The 20745-nt window shown below is 40.3% G+C and overlaps 1 protein-coding gene across 1 annotated transcript in view; it reads right to left on the bottom strand.

Annotated features, from left to right (window-relative positions):
• Positions 1-2698: 2698 nt before the first annotated feature.
• LOC125452770 (interleukin-20 receptor subunit alpha-like) overlaps positions 2699-20745 on the bottom strand; it is a 41752-nt gene continuing 23705 nt past the window's right edge. Inside the window, exons 3-7 of the mRNA XM_059645734.1 lie at positions 18991-19169; positions 16356-16531; positions 12295-12439; positions 9159-9298; positions 2699-5586 (exon numbers count right to left, since the gene is read on the bottom strand). Coding sequence (XP_059501717.1) covers positions 4489-5586; positions 9159-9298; positions 12295-12439; positions 16356-16531; positions 18991-19169 — 1738 coding nt within the window. The 3' untranslated portion in view covers positions 2699-4488. The remainder of the gene's footprint in view (positions 5587-9158; positions 9299-12294; positions 12440-16355; positions 16532-18990; positions 19170-20745) is intronic.

Here is a 20745-nt window from a genome sequence, read left to right on the forward strand (position 1 = left end):
AAGTTCCCGTTGGGGAGGAAAATGGATAATTCAAATGTTTGTTCATCTGGGGACTAGGTGCTATTGCCATGTTATCTCCAAATGACAGGGGAGATGTTTTGAACCACTATTTTGTCTAGACTGATTCTTCCATAGAAAAGGAGAAATAGCTCTCAGACATCCTGAACTGCAAGAACATCAGGGAAATGTTTGGTATGATTGATATAAATCACTATAAAAAGGGAATAAGACTGAAGAGGTTTCACAGCAGTCAGGAGAAGGGTTAATATGGGTCTGCCTGACTCAGACCAAGGTCAGATTACACCAGCCACTTTGGGGATTGTAAGAATTCCACCCAGACTGGAGTGATCTTGGTCTGAAGGAGTTTGCATCCACTAAGTCAACCTGACTCATAGAGTGACAGTTCTTACTGGAAGGACCAATCATGTGGAAGATTATGAGTTGTTAACCAAATCCGAGGGGTCTTGGGGCAGAGAAATTAAAGTAATTTAATGGTAATAGCCAAATCCAGGGCAGATATGAGAGACTTTGCCTATGAATTTTTAGTGAAGATCTCCAGACAAAGTGATGTGCTGTAATGATGCTCTCTTTCTCTCCAGCAGAGGGCCATGAGAGGGAGAGGTATCGCAGGCGCACACTTTAGGAGCCTGGAAGCAGTCACTTACACTGAAGTGTGGATTATCGTGGGCCTGGTATCAAGGAGTATTTAAACTCTAAATGCTGATTCATTATATTGTTTCCTTTTCTCCCTCCTCCCCTAACCAACAAAAAGAGGGGAGAGAGGGAAGTGCTATTGAAAATTTGTTAGTAGCAGACTCAAGGTATTGGCTTGAGAGGCTTACAAAGGCAGAACCAGCGAGAAAACATACTACAAAATGTTTAATGTAAAAATGACCAAAAATGGATACTGGAAAACAATCAAAATAGCAACAAACTATTTAAGAGGAAGCTAACAAACCTTACCCAAATTTGTGAATATTGGTATAAAAATAGAAGGTGCTAAAAAATCTCAGTAGGTCTGGCAGCATTTATGGATGGAGAAACAAAGCTAATGTTTTGTGTCCAACAACTCTTCTTTGGAACTGCTTCCTTCTCCAGAGATGTTGCCGGAGCTGCTGAGTTTCTTCAGAACCTTCTGTTCTTACTTCAGACCTCCAGCATCTGCTGTATGTTGCTTGTATTTGTAAATGCTTGCATTGGATGTGAATTGAAGATGAGAGACATTCAGAAAAGTTCCTAAGTATCAGGAATCCTGTCTCATTTAATTGTCTGTTGGAAACTCAGGCCTTCTGGGAATCAAAAGGGTGACTGTCAGCTAGTATGAAAGCCCATACTTTGCTCAGTCTCCTGAGATTGGGGCTTAATATCAGCACAGGATGAATTTAACCATTAAGTTTCAACTGGAATTGTGTTTTAATGGCTTGATGGTGCTTCAATTTCGACATGGCAGAGCAGAAATGATCATGCACGAGCACGGTGACATGAACTGGGTGCAGGGAGCAAGTGATACACTGGGATAGGCAGGATAGGATAATCTGAAAACGATAAAATAGACAGGTTTGTGTATTCCTGGATTTTCCTTAAAACGAATCATAGTTTTCAGTCCCTCCTAAAAGTTCTGAATGAAAGACAACACATCACCTCAAAGTAAAAGAAGAGGTTTATTGAGTACTAACACACAAACAAGAAAGACAGGCTTTACTTGAAGAACAAGGGAACTATATGCTTCTATTGCTAAAATAGTTTTTTGAAACATTAAGTTTAGATATCTGATATTGGGGACCAAAATCTCTAAAACACAATATTTCCTGTTTCTATCTCTGTACCCTCTTCGCCTTCAGTAAATTCAGAGATCATTTTTTATGTGAGAATGATCAAGTAATTTCAAGTTGGCCTGCACACTGACTCTTAAAATGAAACAGAAACCAGGTATACAATATAGTTTAATACAAGAACATACCAGAGAAATACAACACAATTGAGTTTAAAAACCTGAATTATAAACTATAAAATCTCCATTAAACAATCTGCTTATAATCAATATTTTTTCACAGTTCTAAGTTCTTTTTTTGGCAGTGCATTGCTTTGCTGCAACCAGATGTCTGAACCTAAGCTGACATTTCAGTCAATGCATTGCAAAGCATGAAAACATACAAAATGTTTTTTTTCTTATTTACAAGCAAGAAGGATCATTCTTAAGGAGTTGTTTCTGCCAAAAGGACAGCAGGTAAGAGTAATTGCCTGCCACAAAGTCAGCACCTTGAATCTCCCCCAACCCTGCCCCATCCTGTATCCCATGGATGACAATTTGCTGGTTGGTGATAGCAGCTGCAGTGGCACATAGACGTACGCACCACATGCAGATAGAACTCCCAGAGGGCAGAGGAGAAAGTAGCTTCCTTAAGAATTAAATGTTATGTGGACAGCCATACTTCTGAGCACTGGATGTCAGGCTGTCTTCTCAACCTTCTACACCTTCTTCCACGTCCTTTACCGACATTCACACCATAGTCCCTGTCATAACATGGCTGCTTTCAGCACAGCCAACCCATTCTCACCTATTCTTTGCCCCCATTATCAGCTTTTCTTTTTTCCTGGCTTACTTTCAGCCATCCTTTTGTGCGCCTAACTGTCTTTCTGTCTCTCTCTCTCTCTCTGTTCACTTCTACATTCACCCCTCCCTTCCCACCCACCATCATCAGCATAAGTGACTCCTTTTTCTAGCTACTATCAGCTCTGAAGAAGGGTCACTGGACTCAAAATGTTAACTCTGCTTTCTCTCCATAGCTGCAGCCAGACCTGCTGAGTTTTACCAGCAACTTTTACTTTTGTTCTCTTCTGAACATCACCCTTTGCCATATTGCTAGTTCTCCCGTAAAGATCATATTACGTCCTCACTTTTTGGCCTGAATTGATGTTTACCTTTTGAGTTAGAAAGAGGAGTTCACATCAACCTTTAATGCCTGTTTGGAGTATAGGGAACAGTTTAGCCCAGTTACAGAGTAAGTCAATGGTGTAAGACTATGACACACCCAAACAATAAAAAAAATCTGGTTATTATCACATTTGTTGCGGGAACTTGCTGTGCACAAATTAACTGTCACATTTCCTATGTTACCATACATTCAAAAGTATTTCATTGGTAGTAAAGTGCCTTGAGACATGCTGAGATGTTACAAGCAATATATAATCGAAATTACTTCGGCTTGAATTTTGGTATTCATTGTGTTGAATATTTTTTCACTTTTATCAATCACTCCCACACTCAGCACTGATCAGTGACCAGCAGGTAAAGGACAGAAAGATATACAACACCCAATAGTCTTACAATTTTAGAATGGCAACTAGATTTGTAATCAACGTACGGATTTTCCAAGTAAAGTAATCAAGTTACTGACCATTTCATACTGGGGAGTTGTGCACCAATGACTTTGAACGACATGATTCTAAACATTACACTCAATAAATTCAGAAATTCAGTTTTGCATTGGAATTTAAGTCCAGAGGTGAATGGGCAATAGATCAAATCATATTTGCCAGCATGCTATTTCATATGTCTCACTGAATTAATTTTTCTTGCTTATTCAATTCTTTATGTCACATTAATACTAATTGAACACAAAATAGGCTGTTTTGGCTGACTTTCTGCTTGGTAATTTTCTGATTCCAGTGAACTGCATGGTTTTGCCATGTACATAGGCCAGCTACAGAACTCAGACTTAGGGTTAACCTGGTATTGCCAATTATGGTCCTTTGCATTGGATTATGTGTGCACATACATACATGGAGGTAGGTGCTGCAGTTACTTCAAATTTGCTGGTGACACCCAGTCACTCCACTGCTGAAGCTGCTATTTCAGACAATGACAGCAAGACAAGGGGTAATGGATACCTAAATTTTCATTGCATCTGGGCTAAAGCTACTTTGGAAACATTAGGGAAAAATGTTTCTAAATTAATTTTAAAATATGCAAATTAACTCATAAAGTTAAGGAGTTTATGAAAAATAGTTCTAATAATCTCTGCAAAATAATGGTGATCATGTTTTGACTGTTTATGTTGCATGTCTGTTGTCAGCTTATATTTATACAGCAGCTTTAACATAGTAAAAGTTCTGAAATCACTTCACCAGAGCATTATTAAAAACAAAAATTCTATGCAAAACCACAAAGAAGATATTCGGACAGATAACTGGTGAAATAATAGGTTTTCAGGGGCAATTTGAGGGAGGACTCAGGTAACAGTGTTGTCAGTTGATCCTCCAACTTGTTGAGTTTTGATGTCGACTAGGATGCATCCACATATTCACCTATTGGGAGGCTTAGGAAGATGCCAAAGCACAGGCTACCTGTCTAATTTCTCAGCCTGAACAGCTACATGGCCTGATGTGAGAGAGCACAAAAAAGTGCAGAAATGGAACCACCCAGGTTGTACATCTTAAAGAAGATACACATGGCATATGTTTCCAGTGATAAAGGATTATTGTTTGCTATGTTTGTACATGCAGTCTCCAGTGTTTTTGGAACTGTGATATGCAGTTATCTTCTTCAGCCATTATTGACTCATCTGAAAGATTTTTGGTATACAGTGAAGAGAGGAGATTGGTCTCTGGCCCTGCAGCTTGTGTCAGAAAACTATTGTTCTCTGAATCTGGTAATCTTCCAGTATTGATGTCCCAATGCAATATTGTTGCATCTGGCTCCTCACCTTCATCACATTGTTCATCATGCAGTAAGTAGAAGTTATTAAGCATTATACCAGAACAATGGTCATCATCACCCAGTATGGTCTTTCCAGTTAGTAGCTGTGGTAGAAATTGTGACTTATAATTACACTGTTCTAGTTCCTGATGCATCATTGGCAGGTAAAGCATTTCACTTTGCGGTTCATATAGCCCAACTCTGGTGCAGTTGGTATCATTCACTATAGTTTGTGTGTTCATGCCACTTGCGTCTGGACAGTGTGTGTAGATAGTCTGTCGTTGTTCATCAAACTCCCCATTTAGACTGTTGAAAAATTGCTTACAATATGGGCCATGCGTAGTATCTGTTTCAACAAAGCTATAAGCAACACTGTGTTGTGTAGCATTTCTGTTCAGCGGCTGTGTTGGGAGTTGGGATTTGTACCCAATTTTTAGAAGTTCTGTAGACTTTTCACTTGGAAGATGGATGTTTCGTTGCCGCTGAGGCTGAATCATATTGTCCATTACAATGATTCCATACTGAACATCACTTGGTGTCTTCGTTCCACTTGAGGGATGGGATTGAACTCCATGATTATCTTGTTGGGGTTCATAGGATGCTTGCACAACATTCTTGCTGCTACTTGCACACTCTTTTGTTGTTGGCTTTTCCATATTCTGAGACTTGTATACAACTTCGCTGCTGCTTATTGACAATGGTAGACCTTTCCATTCATTGGCAGACTTGCTGCTGACTAGGGAGGTTAAAAGAGCATTACCATCGTCAGCATCTACACAACCATTTGACAATGCTTTTTTACCTGTGTTTTCCAAAACCATAACATTAACTTTCAAAGGCTCAGGTGGGATAAATATGAATGCCTTTGATGGCCGATACTGTAGTAGCTGAAAGAAAGGAGGGATAAAGTTGGAGCATGAAATGGCTTCAAGCAGGTAAAATTTAGCATATGATCCCAATTACATTGGTATTAACATTAACAACCAGTGTTAAAGAGGCACATTCTGCATGAAAATATTTTATATGTTTTTCAAAATATTTGTTCCCTTTTGATGGTATAGGATAGTACTATCATTACTGTGGTGTTTAGAATATCTGCTGGAAAGTTATTTCAAAGTTCTTCCAGATTGAAAAATTCACAGCTATAGCCTAGGTTTTTGTCTTCTTCACCAGCCTGTACAAGATTCACTCAATGGTATCTGAGATCAGAAAATCGGACACCTACTGCACATTGTTTTTCGTACATTTGGATATTGAATGGCCGACTGCAGGAAATTTGCATTTGAACTTTCTAATTGGAGCCTTCGGCTTGAGGAGGAAGCTCTTGAGCTTTTACAATGAATTGGTAAAATAATCTGAATTGATACTTAAAGTTTTGTTTTGAATGGTACAGTGCATTGAATAAGATTTTAATAAAATTATCATTCTTAAAATTTCAGGGGGCTAAACTGCTCAATCCAATTTCATTACATTTCTCGGATTGTACAGTGACAGAGCAACTGAGCCATAAGGACAAGAAAAGACATTTGTGCTATCCTTGCAAGGAGCTAGCTTAATGTGGTGATTGGGGTGCTACAATTCCGCTCTGCCTTAGGAATAGGAAGGAATAACTAGGATTCCCATTGTTTATCAATATAGTGGCCTCTGTAACCTATGGATTTTGGGTCAAGGTTTGTGCTCAACTTTGTTGGTTCTCACTACAGAATAATGGCCAGATGAAAAAAAAACAAGAGGTATTGCCTATGGAACTGCAACATAGCAAAGTGTGAGAGCTTTTAACAAAAGAAGGAATGACAGAAAATTAGCATGACAGGTAACCTTTGGGGCACATGAATATCCTCTTCAACTTGTTAACCCATTAGTTACCCAAGACAGCGTAAATGCTGTAAGGATGTTTCCAATGTCTGGGGAGTTCAGAACCAGGGATCACAACTGGGAGTAAGGAAGGATATGAGGAGAAATATCTTCGCTTAGAGAGTTGTAAGTCTGTGGAATTCTCTGCCACAGAAAGTGGTTGAGGCCAAATCACTGGAGGTTTTCAAGAAAGAGTTAGATATAGTTGTTAGGGCTAAAGAGATCAAAGAGTATGGGTAGAAAGCAGGAACAGGGTATTGAGTTGAACGATCAGCTATGATTATATTGAATGATGGAGCATGTCTGAAGGGCCAAATGGCCTACTCCTGCTCCTATTTTCTATGTTTTATGATTTTTACAGTACAGAAGGAGGTCATTCAGCTCATTGTATCCATTGTCAGTTGGGCAAAGATCTCACAATATTAATCTCATTTTCCATTTCATGGCACATAGTCACGGTGGCAATGCAAGTGCTTCTCTAACTATTACTTAAATATTACAAGAGTTTGTGACTTAGCCACCTTGTTCAGGTTATGAGATCCAGACTTCAACCACACACTAGATGCATATTAATATGAAGAGACAGTTGAGTCCTTACCTCCTTCTAGTTTATGAGCACTGCTTTCCAATCAGTGTGTGGTTTGAGTAAAATGAGCTAAATTACTTGGGCACTAACTACCTGTTCTGAACTTGCCTAAGTCTGACAATTTCACTCTATTTATAGAAGGACTGCTTGACATTTGAAAATAAACTAAAATAGCTGCTACATGTGAATATTTAAAAACATGCACTGATATATACATCCTCTGTTAGCACCCTCTCTTCTATTTAATTTTTCTTGATTGCAGAGCAGGATGGTCAATCCGAGAGGCAATACAGAAATTATACATGTTGTACACTGGTTGGGCCATAGCAAGGTTTTCCCTTTCTCAAGGCTCTGTGTATAACAGAAATCTCCTTTGGATTTTATTCAGGAAATTAATCAACCTCAAAATCTTCTAATTGGAGAAGCCAACATTCTGGAGCTTCTACTATAGCCTTGGCTCCTCACGCTGCAACTCATAACCAAAGCCTAACACTTTTAACTTGAAATTGAAGTGTCTTTAAAAGTTCTCAGTTCACATTGATTTCTGTTATTATCTCATGTGCACTTTTTGTCCATTTTCTTACTGCAATGCCTGTTCATAGCCTACCCGCCTTTGATTGTGTATATTAACTGAGGATATCTATAATCATGAACTTTACTCTTTAATACATTTATTGATTTTTACAGTACAGAAGGAGGTCATTCAGCTCATTGTATCCATTGTCAGTTGGGCAAAGATCTCACAATGTTAATCCCATTTTCCATTTCATGACACATAGTCATGGTGGCAAAGCAAGTGCTTCTCTAACTATTACTTAAATATTACAAGAGTTTGTGACTTAGCCACCTTGTTCAGGTTCTGAGATCCAGACTTCAACCACACACTAGAGGAAAGTAATTCTCTCCCACTATTCACATAACCTTCTACCTTTTGTTTTAAATCTATGTCCCTATTTATTATTCTTCTGCTAATTAAAAAAAAGTCTTCTCTCCACTTTATCTATTCCTCTCATAATCACATACCCATCTTTCAAATCACATCTCAACTTTTCTGACTCTAAGACAAACAACCCTATCTTATCCAATCTTTCCTCATATCTCCAGCCCAGGCAGTATCATCATAAATCTCCTTTGCATCCTCACTAGTGCAATCACGTACTTCTCAAAACTGCAGACAGTCCTTCAATTATGCCTAACTTCATTTTATACAATTCCAATATAACCTCCTTGCTCTTGCATTCTAAGACTAGGCTAAGAAAGGCAAGGATCCCTTCTGCCCTCTTAAGCACATTACACCTTTACCTACTTGTCCTACAAGGATCTGTGCATATGCATATCAAGTTCTCTCTGATCTTCAGTATTTTCGGGGTCCTACCATTCAATCCCTTGCCTTGTCAGCCCTCCCCAGAGCACTTACTCACATTTTTTATTGTCAATTTCCATTTGCCATTGCTCTGCCCAGCTGACCAGTCTCTTGAAATCCTCCTGCAGTTTATGCCTATCATTCTTACTGTTTACCACATATCAATTTTCACGCCATCCATGAACTTCTTGGTCACATCTCCTCACACCTAAGTCCAATTTATTAAAGTGCACCTCAATCAGTTAGATTTTCAATCACAGAAAAAAATCATTTTACCATCACCTTGTCCTTCCTGCAATTTTAGGTGTAATGTATCCCTTTACTTTGGATCCCAAGGACTTTCTTAATCAGTCTGACATGAAAGACCTTATTAAAAGCCTTGCTAAAGTCCACATAGATAATGTATTTGTTGTAATAAGAAAGAACACTTAAAATATCTAGCAACAATTTGCACATTATTTTCTAGTGTTGTTAGCATGAGGAAAGACTCAATTACTTTTCTGAACCACATCTACACAATAGAACAATCACTTAATAGATAATGTATGATATATTCTTTCAAATGCACGTTTTCTGCACAATAGGCTTCTTGTATATAGTGGAATAAACACATTTTAATCATAGTTTATTGTAATAAGCTGGTAGAAACTGCTTACCAGATTTACAGGTTGCTTCTGCTCACTGCTGTACACATATTTGTACATGAAACAGCCCAACAACGTGAACAAAAAAATGAAAACAAAGACCGGCAGAACACATCCAAGCAGGATCATTTTGATCAGTTGTTTCACAGGATCTGTAGTGGTAGAAAGGAAGGGAAAATGTACTGAAAAATGCAGCAGAAAATCTTCTTGCCCACAAAGCTTTAAAGCAGGACCTCAGAAAATGCTGATAGTATTCAGCAGATATGACAGCATATGTGGAGACTGGAACAGAGTTAATGTTTCGAGGTGAAGATCTTTCAACAGAATTGATAGGGGTTGGAAATGCACTGTTTTGAGCAGGTTTTGCTGGAAAAGAGAAAAAAGCAAACTTCCAGACAGAATTGCAAGACTAACTCTCCTGTTTTTCAAACAATTTGTCTTCCACCCTATCTCAGACTTTCCTTTTGTCTCTTTTGCATTGAATGATCTAACATTGGTAGTTTTGAAAGCTGGGAAATAGGACAAGTTATTAATAGGATGGCGACAAAAGGATATTGTGGAAGAGAACAATTTAGATTATGGAGAGTGTGAAAATAGATAAGTCCCCTGGGCCAGATGGGATTTATCCTAGGGTCCTCTGGGAAGCCAGGGAGGAGATTGCCGAGCCTTTGGCATTGATCTTTAACTCGTCATTGTCTACAGGAATAGTGCCAGATGACTGGAGGATAGCAAATGTGGTTCCCCTGTTCAAAAAGGGGAGTAGAGACAACCCTGGGAATTATAGACCAGTGAGCCGTACTTCAGTTGTTGGTAAAGTGTTGGAAAAGGTTATAAGAGATAGGATTTATAATCATCTAGAACAGAATAATTTGATTAGGGATAGTCAGCACGGTTTTGTAAAGGGTAGGTCGTGCCTCACAAACCTTATTAAGTTATTTGAGAAGGTGACCAAACAGGTAGATGAGAGTAAACCGGTTGATGTGGTGTATATGGATTTCAGCAAGGCTTTCGATAAGGTTCCCCACAGGAGGCTATTGTACAAAATGCGGAGGAATGGGATTGTGGGAGATATAGCAGTTTGGATCAGAAATTGGCTTGCTGAAAGAAGACAGAGGGTGGTGGTTGATGGGAAATGTTAATCCTGGAGTCCAGTTACTAGTGGTGTACCGCAAGGGTCGGTGTTGGGTCCACCGCTGTTCATCATTTTTATAAACAACCTGGATGAGGGCGTGGACGGATGGGTTAGTAGATTTTTATAAACAACCTGGATGAGGGCGTGGAAGGATGGGTTAGTAAATTTGCAGACGACACGAAGGTTGGTGGAGTTGTGGATAGTGACGAAGGATGTTGTAGGTTACAGAGAGACATAGATAAGCTGCAGAGCTGGGCTGAGAGGTGGCAAATGGAGTTTAATGCGGACAAGTGTGAGATGATGCACTTTGGTAGGAGTAACCGGAATGCAAAGTACAGGGCTAATGGTAAGATTCTTGGTAGTGTAGATGAGCAGAGAGATCTCGGTGTCTATGTACACAGATCCTTGAAAGTTGCCACCCAAGTTGACGGGGCTGTTAAGAAGGCATATAGTGTTTTAGCTTTTATTAATAGAGGGATCAAGTTCCGGAACCAAGAGGTTATGCTGCAGCTGTAAAAAACTCTGGTGAGGCTGCACTTGGAGTATTGTGTACAGTTCTGGTCACCGCATTATAAGAAGGATGTGGAAGCTTTGGAAAGGGTGCAGAGGAGATTTACTAGGATGTTGCCTGGTATGGAGGGAAGGTCTTACGAGGAAAGGCTGAGGGACTTGAGGCTGTTTTCATTAGAGAGAAGAAGGCTCAGAGGTGACTTAATTGAGACATATAAGATAATCAGAGGGTTAGATAGGGTGGATAGGGACAGCCTTTTTCCTAGGATGGTGATGGCGAGCACGAGGGGGCATAGCTTTAAATTGAGGGGTGAAAGATATAGGACGATGTCAGGGGTAATTTCTTTACTCAGAGAGTAGTAAGAGAATGGAATGCTTTGCCCGCAACGATAGTAGATTCGCCAACTTTAAGTACATTTAAGTTGTCATTGGACAAGCATATGGATGTACATGGAATAGTGTAGGTTAGATGGGCTTCAGACTGGTATGGCAGGTTGGCACAACATCGAGGGCCGAAGGGCCTGTACTGTGCTGTAATGTTCTATGTTCTATGTTCTTTGTTCTAATCAAGATTAAAAATGCTAGACAAGGTACAAGCACGTAGCATTGAACTGTCTTTTCGAATGTGACCTTATGATTAATGATAATTTAATATAATTTTATACAACATAACAGTTTTGCACTCATTGATTCTTTGCAATTCTTGTGGGATGTAAGCATTGCTGGCAAGACCAACATTTATTTTCTATCCGGAATTGCCTTTTAACTGATTGCTTACGACTACCGTTCCCGGAGACAATTAAGAGTCAACCACATTGCTGTGCGTCTGTAGTCAGACGGGGTAAGGGTGACAGATTTCCTTCCCAAAGAATGCGACTAAACCAGATTGGTTTTAAGACAATTGAAAGTAATTGCCAAAGTCATCATTACTGAGGCTAGCTTGAAGTCTTGCTTTAGTTGTAGAGAAAACTGGTGATGCTGCACGTAGAGCTCTGAGGGTAATTCTGGTTCACTTGCTGAAGGAAGGATATAATTGCAATGGAGGGAGTGCAGCAGATATTTGCCAGACTGATCCTTCAGATGGTGAGGTGTCCTCTGAAAAGAAATTGAAGCAAATGTGTCTGAAATTTTTGGAGTTCAGAAGAATGACATAATCTCACAGAGAGCTTGAAAATTCCTAAAGAGATAGATGAGATACAGTAGACACAGACAGGCTGTCTCTGACTGTGTGATCAATAACTAGGGGACACAATCTCATATTCTACGGAGATGATGAGGAGCTTCTTCATTGAGAGGGCAGTAGTTCTTTGCAATTTTGTCCACCGAGGGGTTTGCAAGTTCAGTCATTGAGCAAATTCAGGACAGAATTTAAGTTCCACTGGCTGTCATGGTGGAATTTTGAGAGCTTACCCTAGAGCCTGGGCCCTGGATTAGTACTCCAGTGAATCACCACTGTGTTGCCATTTCTTTGTAAATATAGGTTATTATTTAAAATAATGCTCTCACCTTTTGGTGTTGTCGCACAAACAGTTTCAGATGGTTCACTTATTCTATGAAAGGAAAATTCCACTGTTTGAGCTGTCACACAGTATGTGGTATCATGCTCCAGAGTATCCACTTTTTTAAAGTTATCATCTTCAAGGAAAATGAGCTAAAAGATAAAGAACTAAAATAGTTAAAAATAACAACAGCCACACCTTTGCAGAGCTATTTACGGGCAAGCATAGTTGCTTATGTAACATTTGTATTCACTTCATTCGTAGCCCCACTTTGACTGACGAAATAGTGCTTCACATCGAATCCCAATTACACAAAGCACTGAGGATGCCAAAGGAATAGAATATATTATGGATGGAGGACTTTAATGTCCATCACCAAAACTGGCTTGGCAGCATCACCACTGACCAAGCTGGCTGCATTGTAAGGACATAACTGCTAGACTCTATCTGAGGCAGATGGTGAATGAATCAAAAAGAGTGAAAAATCTACTTGAACTCATCCTCATCAATCTAACTTACACAAATGTATTTGTCCATGATAGCACTGATAATAGCAACCACCGCACAATCGTGTGGAGACTAAGTTCTTCCTTCACATGGGAAATATTGATGATTGTGTTGTGGCATTAACATCATGCTAAATGGGACAGACTTCAAACAGATCTAGGAACTCAAAACTCAGAACCCACAAGGCACCGTCAAACACCGCAACAGCAATGGAATTGAATTCACCCAGAATCTGTAAACACATGGCCCAGCAAATGCCTGACTTGACCATTGCCACCCAGCAGGTAGAGCAGGCTTGGTTCAATGGAAGGTGTAGGGGAGCACATGCTAGGGGCAGATCTGTGTATACCTATAAATGAAGTATGAACATGGTGAAGCTACAACACAGGACTGCTTGAATGCCTATCAGCAGAAACACCATGCAGTGGACAGGGATAAATGATTCCATAACTACCAGATTCAATGTAAGCTTTGCAGGTCTGCCTCAGCCAACTGTAAATAGCTATGGACAATTTGTTTAAAATGCATTTATGGGATATTAGTGTCATTAGGCTAGGCCAGCTTTCATTGTCTGTTCCTAATGCCCAGGAGACAGTTAGGAGTCAACAACATTGCAATGGGTTGAGAGTCACATGTAGGTCAGACAAGGTGAAGAGTGGCTGATTTCCTTTCCTGAAGGGTATTTGTGAACCAGAGTTTTTATAAGAATCAACAATGGTTACAGTTCCATATTTTTTTAAAATTCAAATTCCATCATCTGTCTGGTGGATATTCCCTCCATCATAAGGTCAGAACTGGGAATAAAATCAGAAGTTGCTGGAAAAGCTCAGCAGGCCTGGCAGCATCTGTGTAGGAAAAACTCAGAGTTAATACTTCGGGTCCAGTTCTGAGGAAGAGTCACTGGACCCAAAACGTTAAGTTTGTTATTTTCTTCACAAATGCTGCCAAGCCCGCTGAGCTTCTCTACCAACTTCTGTTTTTGTTTCTGATTTACAGCATTCACAGTTCTTTCAGTTTTTGTATAGAGCTGGGGATGTTTGCCAATAATTGCACAATGTTTAGCATCATCTGTAATTCTCCAGATCCTGAAGCAGTCCATGCCCAAATGTTGTAAAATCTGGACAATACTCAGGCTTGGTTGACAGGTGCCAAGTAACATCCATGCCACTCAAGTGCTAAGTAACCACTATCTATAACAAAAGAAAATATATTCCTCATCATTTTACATTCAATAGCATTTGTGTCACCGAATACCTCACAACCAGGTCATGGAGGTTACCACTGACTGGGAGCTAAGGTGGAACAGCCAGATAAATGCAGTGCCTATAAGACTAGTACAAAGGCTTGGCATTCCGTGGTGAGGAACTCACCTCCCGACTTCCCAGAGCCTGTCCACCATCTACAAGGCACAAGTCAGGAATGTGATGGAATACTTACAACTTGCCTGTACGACAGCAGCTTCAACACTACCAACCAGGACAAAGCAACCTATTTAATTGGAACCACATCCTCCAACTTCAACATTCACCCCCTTCATCACTGGTATAATGTGCATCATCAATAAGGCATATTGTCGTATACTTCAGTAAGGCATTTGATAAGGTTCCCCATGGCAGGCTGATGGAGAAAGTGAAGTCACATGGGGTCCAGGGTGTGCTAGCTAGATGGATAAAAAACTGGCTAGGCAACAGGAGACAGAGGGTAGTAGTAGAAGGGAGTTTCTCAAATTGGAGACCTGTGACCAGTGGTGTTCCACAGGGATCTGTGCTGGGATCACTGTTGTTTGTGATATATGTAAATGATTTGGAGGGAGGTGTAGGTGGTCTGATCAGCAAGTTTGCAGATGAAACTAAGATTGGTGGAGTAGCAGATAGTGAAGGGGACTGTCAGAGATTACAGCAGAATATAGATAGACTGGAGAGTTCGGCAGCTAAATGGCAGATGGAGTTCAATCCAGGCAAATGCGAGGTGATGCATTTTGGACGATCAAATTCAAGGGCGAACTATACAGTAAATGGAAAAGTCCTAGGGAAAATTGATGAACAGAGAGATCTGGGTGTTCAGGTCCATTGTTCTCTGAAGGTGACAACGCACGTCAATAGGGTGGTCAAGAAGGCATACAGCATGCTTTCCTTCATTGGGTGGGGTATTGAGTACAAGAGTTGGCAGGCCATGTTGCAGTTGTATAGGACTTTGGTTCGGCCACATTTGGAGTACTGTGTACAGTTCTGGTCGCCACATTACCAAAAGGATGTGGATGCTTTGGAGAGGGGGCAGAGGAGGTTCACCAGGATATTGCCTGGTATGGAGGGTGTTAGCTATGAAGAAAGGTTGAGTAGATTAGGATTATTTTCATTAGAAAGACAGAGATTGAGGGGGGACCTGATTGGGGTCTACAAAATCATGAGGGGTATAGACAAAGTGAATAGCAAGAAGCTTTTTCTCAGAGTGGGGGACTCAATTATTAGTGGTCATGAGTTCAAAGTGAGAGGAGGAAAGTTTAAGGGAGATATGCATGGAAAGTTCTTTACACAGAGGGTGGTGGGCGCCTGGAACACGTTGCCAGCAGAGGTGGTAGATGCAGACACGTTAGCGTCTTTTAAGATATATTTGGACAGGTACATGGATGGGCAGGGAGCAAATGGGCACAGACCGTTAGAAAATAGATGACAGGTTAGACAGAGGATCTTGATCAGCGCAAGCTTGGAGGGCCTGTTCCTGTGCTGTAATTTTCTTTGTTCTTTGTTCTTTGTATATACCGAGGCTCCTTTGATATAACCTTCAAAACACATGACCACTGCCAACTAAAAGGACAAAGGCAGCAGATGCATTGGAACATTACCACCAGAAATTACCCTGCCATTCACCATCCTGATTTGGAAATATATTTTATTTCCTTCACAATCACAAATTCAAACTCCTAGAATAACCCCCACTCCCACCCCGAACAGCTCTGTGTGTGCTCCTACACCATGAAGCACCACACTGATTGAAGAAAGCAGATTACCACGTTCTCCATTGCAATTATGAATGAGGAAACAATGCTGGCCCAGCCAGTGACACCACATCACATATCAACAAAATATCAACAAAATACAGCACAGGAACAGGCCTTTCGGTCCACCAAGCCTGTGCCAACCCCTAATCCTTACTTAGACCCTCTGTTCGTGTGTCTATCCAGATAAGTGTTAAACATTGCCGTCACGCCTGCTTTCCACCACCTCTGGTGGCAGTGCATTCCAGACACCACTGCCCCTCCCGCCATGTGAAACATCTTCCCCTGCACGTCACCCCCAAACTTTGACCCCTCTCACCTTGAGCCTCTTGTGGTTGACCTGTCCAACCGAGAGAGAAAGCCTCTGACTACCCACCCTCTCTGTGCCTGTCATAATTTTGTAGGCCCTCCCCCAAACAAAGCCAGTTACAGCACGAGAGCAGGCCCTCCAAGCCCACGCCAACTAAAACCCCACCCCATGATGGAGGAAAAAATGATTAGGCTTTGAGAACTATCAACTTGTGTATTTTTATATTTGGTTTTAATAATGTATGAATTTTTCTTACCGACTTATTTGTCTTTCTATTAGTAACAGTCAAATTGTATTTTAAGTCATGAAAGATTTTAGCCAGTGAAATAGCTTGAGCCTCATTGTTTGCCTTCCACTTTTGGGGAGCCATCAATGTAATGGAGATGGAACAGACCCCGGCTTTTACTTCTACGTTTGGGGAAGTGATGGTTGCTGAAAGACAATTGATACGTAGCTATTAAAAAAAGATGCACAAGAATGATCCTAACAGTTATAATGCATTTTGATACACAAAACAATAAATATATTTGTGAGATAACAAGGTGTAGAGCTGGATGAACACAGCAGGCCAAGCAGCATCAGAGGTGCAGGAAGGCGGATGTTTTGGGTCTAGACCCTCCTTCAGAAATGCGGGAGGGGAAGGGGATTCTAAAATAAAAAGGGAAAGAGGGAGAGGTGGATAGAAGATGGATAGAGGAGAAAATAGGCGGAGAGGAGACAGACAGGTCAAAGCGGCAGGGATGGAGACAGTAAAGGTGAGTCTAGGTGGGGAGTTAGGGAGGGGATAGGTCAGTCCAGGGAGGCCAGACAAGTTAAGTAGGCAGGATGAGGCTGGTAGGTAGGAGATGGGGTGGGGCTTGAGGTAGGACGAGGGGATAGGTGGGAGGAAGGACAGATTAGGGAGGTGGGGACGAGCTGGGCTGATTTTGGGATGCGATCGGGGGAGAGGAGATTTTGAAGCTTGTAAAGTCCACATTGATCCTTAGGAGGCTTGGGGACCACTTTGTGGAACATCTATGCTCAGTTCACGAAAAACGACTGCTCCTCTTGGTTGCAAACCATTTCAACTGCACCCCCGCACTCCTTGGATGACATGTCCTGCACTGCCATAATGATGCCACCCAAAGGTTGCAGGAACAGCAACTCATATTTCTTTTGGGAACCCTGCAGCCCAATGGTATCAATGTGGGCTTCACAAGCTTCAAAATCTCCCATCCCCCAATGTATTCCAACATCAGTCCAGCTTGACCTCGCCTCCCTAATCTGTTCTTCCTCTCACCTATCCCCTCCTCCCACCTCAAGCCCCACCCCCATTTCCTACTTACCAGCCTCATCCCGCCCCCTTGACCTGTCTGTCCTCCCTGGATTAACCTATCCCCTCCCTAACTCCCTAGCTACACTCAACTTTACTGGCTCCATCCCTGCCTCTTTGGCCTGTCTGTCCCCTCTCCACCTATCTTCTCCTTTATCCATCTTCTATCCACCTTCCCCTCTCTTCCTATTTATTTCAGAATTCCCTTCCTCTCCCCTACTTCTGAAGAAGGGTCTAGACCCGAAACATCAGTTTTCCTGCTCCTCTGATGCTGCTTGGCCTGCTGTGTTCATCCAGCTCCACACTGTGTTATCTCAGATTCTCTAGCATCTGTAATTCCTACTATCTCTAAACATTTTTGTGATGTAACTTAAACATAAAAAGACTTGCTGACCCTAAGGCATACACTAATCAGTACTGATATTGAGTCAGATGACAAAAGCCTTGATTAAAGCGGTAGATTTTGAGGAGTGCCTGAAAGGGGTTGGGGAAGAGGCAGGGTAATCATGTCTGGGTCTGAGTGGTGTACTGGGTTTGTCGGAGGTGTAATTGGCTTGTGTATAAAGTAGATGAATAGTTATTGAGGAGTTAGACTATTTATTTAATACTATAATTTCTCCTGAGCAATTATCTATTTAATTTCATTGGAATCCTCCAAAATCTTGATTTTATTCGAGGGTTTGGAGGTTTCCTGGTGTTGAGGAAGTGCCTAGTGGAATCTACAGTTTCCCTTGCAATTCCTTCAGTGTCTGCTAATGATGGAGTTTCCACAAATCTCCGCGCTCAGCTCTTGTCTACGAAAGATATAATAGCTATCGGACCATTATGTTTTAACAGTCAATTTAATTTCAAGATAAGAGTTGAGTTTAAAGGATGAGTATGAAGGATATTAAATCAGCATGTTTACCTGGATACCAGGCCTATGTGATTGATGTTGCTTTGCGAGGGGAATGCTGCATAAAAAGCCATTGCAGCAGAAGATTATAAAAAGACATTTTTGAATTTCACAGACATGGCAATTTTTCAGGATCTAAGAGATTCAAGACAGAGGAGGTAAAGGATAGTATCTATAATTAACTGCACACAAACATGTTTGGATAGATACAGGCAAATTGGCGAGGATTTAAAATGAAGCTGGGCCTGCAGATTTGCTGATCTTGAGAATCTCCAGGAAAACCTTTACCACGAAAGGCAGATCTGATTTTAAAACTCATCAGTTTGGGGAAAGAAAAAATGAAATTGAACTCATTCAAGCTAAGATAAGCTAACTAGTTCTGGGAGAAAAGAGTGTCTACTCAAGCAGTATAGAAAAGCAATTCTGTGTGGTAATTTTAAACGATAAATATGGGACCTTTCCTATAGTTTAAATATAGGCTTTCTCCTGAAATGGTGCTTTGTCAATGATGCTTTAAATGTTTTTATCGTATTAATGCATGAAAACCTTTTGTGTCATCCATTCAGCTACTCATTCTAAGTTAACTTTTAAAAAGTGTTAAGTTACTGCAGGGATTGTAACAAAATTTACAGCTGATACAGTTAAAATTTGTATCTTGACTGAAAAGTTTAAACCTGTACTTACTTTCCACTTTAGGATTGAATCTTTGACTTTTTTTCCAATCTGAAGATCCTGCTCCTGAAATAGCTCTTACTCTGGCATAGTAATATTCTTCACTGTCAGCTGTCTCATTTGAAAGATCACAGTATGCTCTGGTAATGTTCTGGCATTCTTTTTTGTTCTTCCAATCCTTTTCTCCATATCTGATTTAAAAATAGCACCATTAAGTCTGACTGCAAGTATTCATTTTCAAACCTGCCAAGTAATCTACATAGGCAATTGCACACACACTTCTTCATATTTAGAAATCTTCACACATCTCAAACTGAAGTTGTCTACCTTTCCCAGACTAACTTTGATCATGGAACAACTAGGTAATGCAAGTACATCTTACTCTGATTGTTTGTTGATTTTCTGTTATGAATATTACACAATTAGCACAGTGATGCAGATGCCCTTCTTTCTATACTTACTACTGTTGCATCAGTCTAGGAATATCTACCCAACGTTGGCTATAAGTGCTGTAGGTAGACCATAAACAAGGTTGGCAGAAACAATACAACGAAGACGATCCAACTTTAGACCAAGCTCTTTCATTCTTAAATTACACATGCCGGCTAGTTAACTTCAGCACTGCAGTATCAGAAAGAAAAACATGCATGCAGCAACGCTGCCAGTCAACGGTGACTTACAACACATTGTGGAATGACACTTTGGCTCCCTCACACATAGTTGCCCTTTATTCTAAGTTCTAAGTTCTAAAATTTGGATGACTCAGGGCTAGTAAAAACAGGACTGAATTACAACTATTGTTAGTAAATCTTTAAAATATTCTGCACGAATATATGTTTCTCTGTTCTTGAAAAAGACGTAAGATACAATGATTAATTTTTGACTTAGATCAGGGGAGTAAAAGTGATTACAACTGTCCTAAAATAAAATAATATTGGGTGACAAATTGAATTGCAGAAGTAATATCACAGTCAAGTTACTAAAAATAGATTAATATATAAAATTAATAAGATGGATCAAAATAGCTACTGACACACTTCAAGCCAGGTAAATTTTGGATTCATTTGAGAGGAATATTTGGCTAAGCACCAATTCATTCACCGTGTATTGTCCTAAATTTGTTTCATTAAACCACTTGTTTAAAAGGAACAATTGTTACCATTTGGGTCTTTCCATTAAGTGGTTTATACTGTAATCATGCAATAAAATCAGGAACACCAATAACAAAAGGGGAACCTGTGCTAATTACATGAACTGAATATCGTAACATATCCAAGGCTATAAAAATAGAATAGTTAGATATCTTTTATATCTAAATACATATCCATTGAAGATCACCAGCTACAATCCTTCAAACACTTTAATACTTTAATTCCAAAGTTAAGTTCGAAATTAGCTTGCAATGATTGATCTCTCAACAGGGTGGAATGTTTACTTGTCAAGGTGAAAAGTGAACAGCATCTTGGAGATATTAGTTGATTTCCAGTTAGAAACGTTTTTGCAGAATCTTTTAATTCTTTAATGGAGTGTAAGCATCTCTGGATAGGCCAACATTTATTGCCTATTCTGACTGCCTTTGAAAAGGTGCGAACAAAGTGCCTGTTGGTACCATGACAGTCTGTGTGGTTTAGATACACTCACAGTACATTTAAGAAGAGGAGCTGCAAGATTTTGATCCAGTGACAGAGAAAGAACAGTAATTTAGCACTAAGTCAGGATAGCAGGTGGCTTTGAGGGGAACTTGTGGGTATTGGTGTTCCGATGGAT

Source organism: Stegostoma tigrinum, chromosome 4, assembly GCF_030684315.1.
Source record: "Stegostoma tigrinum isolate sSteTig4 chromosome 4, sSteTig4.hap1, whole genome shotgun sequence".
NCBI lineage: Eukaryota > Metazoa > Chordata > Chondrichthyes > Orectolobiformes > Stegostomatidae > Stegostoma > Stegostoma tigrinum.